Source organism: Lipotes vexillifer, unplaced genomic scaffold (assembly GCF_000442215.2).
Source record: "Lipotes vexillifer unplaced genomic scaffold, Lipotes_vexillifer_v1.1 scaffold414, whole genome shotgun sequence".
Classification (NCBI taxonomy): Eukaryota; Metazoa; Chordata; class Mammalia; order Artiodactyla; family Lipotidae; genus Lipotes; species Lipotes vexillifer.
Genome location: NW_006782864.1, coordinates 756,540 through 767,901, shown reverse-complemented (window position 1 = coordinate 767,901; position 11,362 = coordinate 756,540). Strand labels below are relative to the sequence as shown.

Here is an 11,362-nt window from a genome sequence, read left to right as displayed (position 1 = left end):
ATAACAAAGTGAATCAGTTATACATATACATATGTTCCCATATCTCTTCCCTCTTGTGTCTCCCTGCCTCCCACTCTCCCTATCCCACCTCTCCAGGCGGTCACAAAGCAGCGAGCTGATCTCCCTGTGCTATGCGGCTGCTTCCCACTAGCTATCTACCTTACGTTTGGTAGTGTATATATGTCCATGCCACTCTCTCACTTTGTCACAGCTTACCCTTCCCCCTCCCCATATCCTCAAGTCCATTCTCTAGTAGGTCTGTGTCTTTATTCCTGTCTTACCCCTAGGTTCTTCATGACATTTTTTTTCCTTAAATTCCATATATATGTGTTAGCATACGGTATTTGTCTTTCTCTTTCTGACTCACTTCACTCTGTATGACAGACTCTAGGTCTATCCATTACATTACAAATAGCTCAATTTCGTCATACAATGGAATATTATTCAGCCATAAAAAGGAATGAAATTCTGATAGATGATACATATGAACCTTGACTCACTTCACTCTGTATGACAGACTCTAGGTCTATCCACCTCATTACAAATAGCTCAATTTCGTCATACAATGGAATATTATTCAGCCATAAAAAGGAATGAAATTCTGATAGATGATACATCATGGATGAACCTTGCATGCATTACTAAATGAAAATGCCAGAATGCTAAATGAAATAAGCCAGACACAAATGGACAAACACGGTCTAATTCCACTTTATGAGGTACCTAGAATAGCCTAATTTCTCAAGGCAGAAGGTGGAATAAAGGTTACCAGGAGCAGGGGGAGGAGAAATAAGGAGTTATTATTTAACTGGTAGAGTTTCTGTTTCAGATGATGAGAAAGTTCTGGAAATAAACAGTGGTGATGGTTACACAACATTGTGAATGTACTTAATGCCAATGAATTGTACACTTAAAGTGATAACTTTTATGTTATGGATATGTTACCACAACAGAAACAAAGGATGAATTATAATGACTACAGACATCAAAGAAATTACAGAAAAGAGACAAAAAGTTCCTTTGTTTGAATCTTCTAGTACGCATGCTACCCCTCCCCTAACTCATTAATTGAATACTTCAGCTAAAGTAGCAGGATGACAATTGCCAACTGAATTTGAATCTGAACAGCTGGACAGCAACTTAAACTGACCTCCCATCCAATCATATGACAGATTCAAGACAACATCCACGTAATGGGGAGCACCTTATATCATTTGAAAAGTTATATCTTAGGTTAAGCCAAAATCTCATCATTTAACTCCACCTATTGGCCCGGTATGAGATAATAGAAAATATATATTAATAGATATTGGTCTCTGCCCCTGGTTCCTGGCACAGAGCTCCAGAAACACTTGCAAATTCTTAAGTGATAAGAGTACTAGGAGTACCTTGTATTCTAATATTTGGTCTTTGACCTGGCCCCTCACACAGGGTTCCTGAAGGCCTTGTAAATTCCTGGGTGACAGGAGTGTCTTTTGCTCTAATGAGGCGACTCTGGGTGGGCTCCTGGATGAGGGCTGCTCCCCGGAAGGACAAAGTCCTGATTAGAAGCTTGGAATGTTCAGCATCCGCCACCCCTGCCCCCATTCTCCAGAGAGAGGAGGGGCCAGAAACAGAGTGAATAATCGATGACACCTACGTGAGGGAGCCTCCATGAGATCCCAGCAGTGCGGTCTGGAGAGCTTCAGGTGGGTGAACACGTCCACACCAGGAAGGTGACGCACCCCAACTCCACAGGGACAGAAGCTCCTGCGCTCAGGACCCCCCGGACCTCACCCTATGCATCTCTTCATCTGGCTGTGCATCTGTAGCCCTTATCACACCCTTTAATAAACTGGTAAACCTAACTGCTTCCCTGAGTTCTGTGACCTGCTCTAGCAAATTAATCAAACCTGAGGAGGGGGTCACGAGAACCTCCGATTTCTTGTGGATAACCTGGAGACAGAAATAAGACAGAAGCTGGGGGTGACTTGGGGACCGACTACTTGCCGTTGGCATATGAAGTGTGGTGGCGAGCAGGCTTGTGGGACCGAGCCCTTAACCTGTGGAGCTGACACCATCTCCAGGTAGACAGTATCAGAACTGAGTTAAAATGTGGGACACCCAGCTGGTGTCATGAAGAACTGCCTGGAGGGGAAAAGCCCACACACATTTGGTGACCAGAAGTGAAGAGTTCTGTGTAAATATAAAGGAGACACAGGAGAGAAACGGTAGGGAAGAACTGGGTCCTTCACTACATAAGAAGGAAAAATCTGTAGGTTTTGTCCTTTACACCCTAGTTCTCCCCATGAAGCTACACAGAATTAACCTAATTCTTCTTCAACAAAACAAGCTCTCACTGTATTTAAAGCTTTTGCATCTTACAGTCTTTTCCCCTAAGCTAGATAGCCCCAGTTCTTTCAGGCATTTTTATATGATTTGTTTCCATAGCTTTACCCATTTTGATAACCTCCCCTGAATGTTTTCTAATTTAAAATTCTTGACCCAAACTGAATATAATCTATATGTGACCTTTATCTGAGTATTCTGATTAATACACCTTGATGCTGTTACGTTTTTGGCATCTACAACATACAATTGCCTTATTAATAGAAACTTCTATTTTGGGCTTCACATCACTACTGTCTGTGAGGAAAAATATTTTATTTACAAGTAATAATTATCCATAGTAGAGAAATTAGAAAAACAAATAAAGGAATAGAAAAATATTTTTAAATAAAATTAATTTTATAAAGATACTTTTTTAAAACAAAATGGGCTACTTGACCTATGATTTTGTCATGTGCCTTTTACTTAATTCTCACTCAACAATTTATCATGGATACTTTCAAATGACAATAAATTCATATCTGCATCCCATTCTTAATAGGTAAAGAGCAGATATTTTTTTTTTGGTATTTGCCTAGTCATGACCCATTTTTAAAACAGCTTGATTGAGGTGTAATTAATCACCACCGTCAATTTTAGAACATTTTCATCACCTCAAAAAGAACCCTGTACCCTTTAGTTATTGCCCCCATATCTCCAACTCCAGTTCTACACAACCACTAATCTACTTTCTATCTCTATGGATTTTCTGATTGTGAACATAAGAACAGACTCAAATATATGGCCTTTTGTGTCTGGCTTGTTTCACTTAGCACAATGTTTTCAAGTTTCCTCCATAAGGTAGCATGTGTGCATCAGTATGTCATTCCTTTTTAAAGCTGAATAATATTCCATTGCATGGATATACCACCTTTTGTTTACCCATTCATCTATTGATGGATCCATTCATCTGTTTCCACCTTTTGGCTATTATGAATAATCCTGCTGTAAACATTCCTGTACAAGTTCTTATGTGGAGATATGCTTTCATTTCTCATGTGTATATATACTTAGGAATAAAATTGCTAGCATATATGGTAACACTATGTTTACTCATTTGAGGAACCAATAGTTTTCCAAAGTGGCTGCACCATTTTAACTCCCCTACCAATAGTGTATGAGGGTTCCAATTTCTCCATATCCTCAACAATTTTTATTATTTGACTTTTTGGACCTAGCCATCCAAGTGGGTATGAAGCTGTATCTCACTGTGGTTTTGATTTGCATTTCCCTGAATGACTAAGAATGTCAGGCATCTATTCACACACTTATGGGCCATTTGTATATCTCTGGAGGAATGTCTATTCTGGTCCTTCGCCCATTTATTAATTGGGTTACTCATCTTTTTATTATTGAGTTTTGGGTTCTCTACGTATTCAGATATAAGGGCCTGATCAGATATATGACTTGAAATGTTTTCTCCCATTCAGTGAAATGACTTTTCACTGTCTTGATGAAGTTCCTTGAAGCAAAAAAAGTTGTTACTTTTGATGAATTCCAATTTGTCTATTCTTTCTTTTGTTGATCATGCTTTTGGCATCATATCTAAGAATCTTCATGATTTACTCCTATGTTTTCTTATAAGAGTTTTATAATTTTGCCCTTACATTTAAATCTTTGATCCATTTTGAGTTAATTTTTGCATATGATGTAGTATGGGTCCAACTTTATTCTTTTGCATGTGGCTATCCAGTTGTCCCAACATCATTGTTGAAATCTTTCCCCACTGAAAGGTCTTGGCACCATTGTCAAAAACCAGCTGACCACAGATGTATGGGATGACCCATTTTTAAATCTTGATTCTGTTGTACCAATACATTAGCTATCCATCCCAACTGACAATTTAACAAACATGCTTCTTTTGTCTTCTTCATCCCAGTTGCTAACAGAAATGAGAACAGGCTCAGAAGCAGAGCCCTGCAACAATTCAGTGTCCTTCTTTTTTGGCTTACACTAAAACATTAGTCAGCACTCCTGGGAATGATCTGTCAACCAGTTATAAACTCACTTAAATCTACTATCATCTGGTCATCATTTCCCCACTATGTCCACAAGAGCATCACCAGGTACTGTGTAAAATACTGTACTGAAATCAAGATAATGTCACCCTAATAAGAAACTAACCATGCAGAGGTAAAAGAGAATGCTCATATTCTGTTTAATAATCCTTTCTATAATTTTTATAAGAAACTAACAGATCTGTAGTTTTTGGAATTACTGTAATCTCTTTTCTACTTTATACTTTTGTCATTTCTGTTTTCAACAATATATACAAAATTTTATTTATCTCCATGTGTTAATACTTAAATTTCTAGTTTATTACCCTGTCTCTGTTTATTGGTACATAGACATCTAAGACCTTTAAATAGTATTCCTGATTCTATAACAGTAATTAAAAAAAAATATTTTAACTCCTTTAATCCTCTCAACAACCCTATGTTCTAAGTGTTTCACATTTATTAATTCACTTAATCCTACATAACAGCAATTTTAATTCTAATCTTAATCCCTGTCCAAGATTTTTTGTCCCAGTTTTTTTCATTTAAACACTGGAAATATATTTGCACCTATTATATCACCTACAAGTTGATGAATTCAATTATGAAAATTACATTTTAAAACTGTGATACTCCAACAGAAAATATTAACATTTTATTCAAAATATGGGTGATAAATCTAAATTTTTTTGACTAGACAGTTGATGACGGGAAAAAATACACAGTAGCATTTAGAGCCTAGTGGAAAATAAAATACCTTAGTAAATACATACAATCACTGAACTCACTACTTGCTTTTTTTTTTTTTTGGTTAGTTTCTGCTTTATAACAAAGTGAATCAGCTTTATTACTTGCTTTTAATATTAAGTATTAAACATTACTAGAAGCAGTCAGAAAGTCAGTGGCCCTTGGAAATACGTATTATTTAAATTCTTTTGTCCTTTAGTCTCACCTGAAAAGTGCATATACCAGGGTAGCAATCAAAGCGAAACTGACCACAACTGCCACAAGTACTTGGTCACTTACTCCTTCTATGACTGAATCATCATCCAGTTTCAAACTGTGAACTTCACCTTGATATTTGGCCATTCCAGGTCTAAAAGAAAAAGAGATAAGATGAAAATTAAAAATGACACAGTGAAAATGAAATATATTAATAAAAACGACATAAACATAGCTGACTTCTGATACATGTATTTTTTTGTAGCACCCACTTGAGGTAGGTTGCATTAAGTACATCTCCAGTGGGGAATGGCCCATTAATGAGTTCTTTAAAACCATTAAAGAAGAAAAGACATTTCTCATGCCCAATTGCTCTTTTCTTATTCCTGAACACCAAATAAATTCTCCACATGGATCACATCCCTCTTCCCCCTCATGGCACTGAATGTGCGTCATGGAATGTACCATGTACGGATGCGGAAGGAAATATATTGTCTTCTTCTGTAAATATTCCTGTATTACCTGGCATACTGCCCTGTACACAGAAGGACCTAATAAATATATGTTTAGATAGGAGTAACTTACCTTACTTATGGTGTTAGTAATTTGAAAAGTAAAAGACATGAAGGCTATAGAACATTTATAGCTATACTGAGACTACTTGAATTAATGAAAATTCTGTTGCTTGGAAAACGATTAGCCTCACTTGGGACTAAGCTCAGTTTATGGTTCAGAATTCTGGGAAATGCCAGGAATATGGAATCACCCTGAGGCTGCATTTCCTTACGAAGAGAAAAGGGAGGATATGAAACTCTCCCTCCCATACACTAAACTAGAGGAAAATGGTAATACCCCATTTCTATAGATATGAGGGGAGATGGTCCAACCACATCAGAGTCCAAATATCACAGGTTATTCCTACTTTTTTCTGATGGCAAACACTAAAGTTACTTAAAATCTTGTAAGACACCTAAAGGGAAATAAAGGCAATAAAATTCAATTAAATATACATGACTAATCATAATTAACCTGTATTTATGTAATGTCCTGCACTGAAAACAGTTTTATTCAATATCATCATTAATCAGGTGAGTTTCTGTTAAAAGGAAACTTTGAGTGTGAAAGTCTAACACCTTTGAAAAGAACCTGAACTGGTTGCTAGTAAGAAAATTACCTCTCATGGAAGGAACTTAAGCAAACAAACAGATCAAAGGTGGCTTTCATCAGCTTTACACATGGTAATGGCCTGATGTATCAGGAACTTTCTAATGACAGGTTTCAAGTATCCTTCATGAAAGCACACACCAGAAACTCAGAGAAGGAGCTCTAACCTCAGTATTTTATTCAAAAGAAGAGTCAAATGAACTGCCAAATGAAACTGAAGAAAAAAGCCTCAAGTAATCTTGGGGTGGGCCATGTAGTCAATCTAGATTTTTATGTTGTCAGGTTTCCTCTTTTTAAATTGAAGATGCTGTGGCTGTCAGAAGTCCTGTCAGTGAGAACTACTTGCATCTGCTCAGAGATCAGCAAAATGTTATCCTGTGTGGAGAGTCCCAGCCTCCAATTACTGAATCCAGTTCAGAGGATTTTCTCCTAGCTGTACATTTAGGGAGTTCACTACTTTGTACTATTTCTTTCTTTAATGGGTTACATTTGTTTCACTACTTTGTACTATTTCTTTTTTTAATGGGTTACATTTGTTTCTATGTCCTTCCAAGTGTAATCAGTGATCATGTGACTAAATTCTACTCTATACATTTTATATATATATATATTCTTATATCACTGAATCACTTTGCTGTACACCTGAAACACAATATTGTAAATCAACTATAGTTCAATAAAAAAATAAAATAATCAAAATTATATATATATATATATATATATATATATATATATATTCTACTGTATAAAGACATACTTCTACCAATTACACCCTTCAGATGCTGCTTCATTCACATATCCAAGAGCTCAGAGATCCAGGATACTTTAAGTATTGCAGGACCATGTAATGTTATTTGCATCATTTTATAGCAAAAGTTCCCAATGTTGTTGAAATGAAGAGTTACTTTTTATTGCCACAAATTCTAGTGTCACTGAAGGAGGTGCTTGAGCTGAGAGAGGGTAGGAAGGGAGGAGACTGCTGGTAAGTCTCCGAGAGGAACAGAAAGGTCAGCTGCACTTCCCTGCCACGTGGAAATCCCAGCCCTCACATGGATAACTACTAATGGTGTCTGACCAACCTGTCGGGGCTTCAGTAGTTAACTTCCGCCGGTAGTTTTTCTTATCACAGGAGTCCAAAAAGGAACTGCAGGCGCTGCTGGCTCAAAAATGAGGTATTATGCCACCACCTCAGTTTGGAAAGAAGCCAATCTAAGAATACAGGGAATAAACAATAAAAAGAAATAAAATTTTCTACTTGAGGAGTTGACCTTATACCCCAATCTTGAAAATGAATTCCAATGTCAACCTGAACTTCAGTCCTCCAACCTCTGCTCACCTGGAACAAATCAATGCTGCTGATTTGGACCAAGGTCACAGGCTCTCAGCACAAGCCCAAGCCCTGCTGCATGGCATGCAGGCCCCGGAGTTTAGCTCCAATTCTGCTACCATAACTGGGACCCCGCTTAATCTCTTAGGACCCCTCATTTCCTGCAAAATATGAAAGCTGGATCTGAAGATTTCTTAAGTTCCCTCCACCACTACATTTCTCTGATTCAGAGTTTTCTGGAATTGAAAAAAAAAAAAAAAAGGCAGGAAAGCTGAATAACCAAAGGTTAAAATGGTTACAAGTGGGGAGCAGGCCTGGGAGAGCCAGATTCTCACCTTTCCCAGGATACAGTTCTATAGTCTGAATTCTTTTCAAGAATACATTACTTTAGCAATAAAAATAGAAGCCAGTGTCTGCTTCCTTCCTTCAGAGATGAAAATTAGACTTCAGTGCTCAAAGATTTAAGACGTCTCTCCCCAGTACCATTCTTACAGAGCACCCTAGACCCTCCCAGTTTCCTGATGGTGCCCTCTGAAGACCTCAGTGACTGGCACAGGGAGGCGCCCGCGCTGGCTACCTCTTACCCCGCTGAGCAGCGCACAGGGGATTTTACATGTTGCAGGGGCCTTGCAATAAATGCTGCTCGCTTGAAACCCCAAAGCAAGGTTATTAAATTTACAAAACATGGCATCTAATCTATTTCATAGGGTCCTATCAAATGAAAACAAGTTACTAGTACTCTGTTGTTAACTATTTGAGATTTACAGAAACAAAACACCATAGATCTTGGAAACGGTGTTGATAATTGATAGAAAAATTGATAATTAAGAGAAGGGGGAGTGATTTCCAGCACTGGCTTTGTTATTGCTTAGCTGGCTAAGTCTTACTGAGTAGCTTACTATACTGAAGAAGCATAAGCTGTGCAGTCAGACAACTGTGTACTTGTGCAAAATCTGGGTCTCAGCTTCCTCATGTGTAAAATACATAAAATTAACTTGAACTATATCAAGCAACCACTTTTTTGGGCAAAAAAACCACAAAACCACTCTAGTTTTGTGGAGTTCATGATATAACAAAGGTAGAGCACTTACATATTGCTTGGTACATCATACAGGCTCTCAATTAACGGAAGCTATAATATTTTGATTACTATTATTAACAACCCTCAAGGAATCTGCAGAACCATGATAAGACGTGGCCATGCCTTCCTTAAAACTACACTAAGTAGCATCTCAAGCTCGCTTTGATCTAAGCTCTAAGTATGTATTCCCTGGGAAACTGGATAAACTTGGCACACTATGGTGAAGGACACTCCCCTGTTTACTTGAATGTGATAAACAGCTGTAGATGAGAATTAGCCTCCAACTAACTGGAGTAAGGAGACAGCTAAGACAAGTGCCACTCACCTCTCTTTGGTCTTTTCCAAAGCTTTCAGGAAAAACGAATCAAAACAACACAGACAAATAAGGGAAATATAGGAAATTCCGTAACTTCAAAGGAGAAACTCCATGTCTTTTTACCCAAACTCATGTAAAAACATGATGGCCACATGGCTTCTGCAGACAATTACACTCATTCAGGAAGTTTTTAATATAATTTCCTTCATGGAGGGTAACTTGGAGCTACGGAATGAAATCTCAAGAACACTGCACATCATGCACAAATGCATTGTGGGTGAGCCATCAAACCTGAAAAGGGAGGCTGAGGTCAACTGTGTCAAAGTCCTAAAAACCAGAGCAGCTGGCGCGAAGGTGCTCACCAATTACGGGCCTTCCAACAAGTCTCCACATCCAAAGACAGGTTACACGGGCATCAGGCTGACTTGATGACTTTACATGCCTAACAAGGGTAAAGTTCACTTAAAGTGCCAGGGATCCTTACAGAGATAACCTAGCTTGGAATGTAGAAACTCTGGTTTGACAAAGGTCCAGAGGCACCAAAGGCAGGTGAGGTACATTTGATCACTTCTAAAGGTTTCTCTGCCCTTGGTGTAGAGAATAATGTTTAAAAGACCCACTGAGAAGACTTCTGGTAAGATCTTCTGCATTCACACAATGAAAAATCGTTAATTGGGACTCTGAAAAGCATCATGAAAAACTCAATGCTGTCTTGGCAGTTCTGAAAGCTCAATGACAAAACCTAGTCTTAACAGGGAAAGGGGGCTCCAGGAACTGCAAACCACAGAAAGGTGTGTCCCGGTAAGTTAACTTTGTTGCACCCCACATAAAAGTTTGGCATCATCTGGTAAAGTGACGCACAACCTATAACTCAACAATCCCAGGACTCCAAGGCATATAGCTAAAGAAACTTACACGTTGGTACTAGTCTCTAGGAGTATGAATCTTATAGCATTGTTCTTAGTTAGCCCCAAACTGGAACAGCAAAATGCCCATCAACAGTAGCATGAATATACTGTTATATTCATACAATGGAGTACTAGACAGCACTGAAAATTACCTATGGATCTACACAAACTTACTATGAATGCAAAGCTATAAAATAACACAATGATTCCACTGATAGAAGCTCAACAACAGGCAAAGAAAAACTGTGTTGTTTAGGCATGCATACGTAGGTGGTAAAGAGATAAGGAAAAGCAAGAAAGTGAACATCATAAAAGTCAGTCTAGAAAGGGAACGATGCTCACTCAGAAAGGAACATGAGGTGCTGGAGGAACTCCTGAGGTACGGGCAGTTCTCTCTGTTTTTACCTGTTTTATTACTAATTACTCTCTAGGCATGTCCGTTGTGTGCACTTTTCTGCACATGCTGTATCGCCTAACGATTCATCGGTAACCCTGCAGAGGTTCACCCACTGGAACGGGGGCAGCTCGAGGCCGGTCCCCCTGGCCACTGCGGAAGGAAGGACAGGACCCGGGAACCGTCGCGGTCCCCCGGGCTGGCCGGCGCCGCACACCCACCCCCGCCTCCCGGGGCTGCGAGGTCCGCGAGGCCCGAGCAGGAGCGGCGGGCTGCCCTCGGCGACCCGAGCCCGCCACGTCGGCCTCACAGCGCCGGCGCCCGGGGTCTCCCGGCTCCCCGCGGAAGGCGCCCCGCCGTCCCGCCCAGGCCGGGGCCCCGCCGGCGCTCGGCCGCGCGTACCTCTGCACCGCGGAGGACACCTCGCCAGCTCCCGGTGATCGAGGGTACAGATTGTTTCCGGGGCTGCCCGCCACCCTCGCGGGCGACCACTGGCTGCCTCCTCCGGGCCAGGCGCGCGGGCACGGCGCACGCGCACTGCCGCGCTTCCGTGAGGGCGCGGCGGGGACCAGCCGGCGGGGAGCGCGCGGGGGCGACACGCAGCGGGCGGCGGGCGCGGCCGTGCGCAGTGCTGGGCTGCTGCGGCTCGGGCCGGGCCGGGGTCTCGGCGGGAGCGGGGCTGCGGGGCTGCGGGGCTGCGGGGCTGCTGGGCTGCAAGTCCGCGGGCGGGGCGGGCGCGCGCGGTGCCGCGCGGTCCCGGCGGGCCGGAGGAGGAGGGGCGCCGGTGACGCTGCGGGTGCCGCTGCCAGCTCCGGACGGAGTCGGCGGCCGGGCGGAGGACGGGCAGGCCGACCCTCGGACGCAGC

At 41.1% G+C, this 11,362-nt stretch overlaps 1 protein-coding gene across 1 annotated transcript in view; it reads right to left on the bottom strand.

The window, feature by feature from the left end:
• The window catches only part of RNF170 (ring finger protein 170), a 21,950-nt gene extending 16,497 nt beyond the window's left edge, over window positions 1-5,453 (bottom strand). The window contains exons 1-3 of the mRNA XM_007455463.1: window positions 5,317-5,453; window positions 3,331-3,351; window positions 1,955-1,969 (exon numbers count right to left, since the gene is read on the bottom strand). Coding sequence (XP_007455525.1) covers window positions 1,955-1,969; window positions 3,331-3,351; window positions 5,317-5,453 — 173 coding nt within the window. The remainder of the gene's footprint in view (window positions 1-1,954; window positions 1,970-3,330; window positions 3,352-5,316) is intronic.
• Between the last annotated feature and the right edge of the window lie 5,909 nt (window positions 5,454-11,362).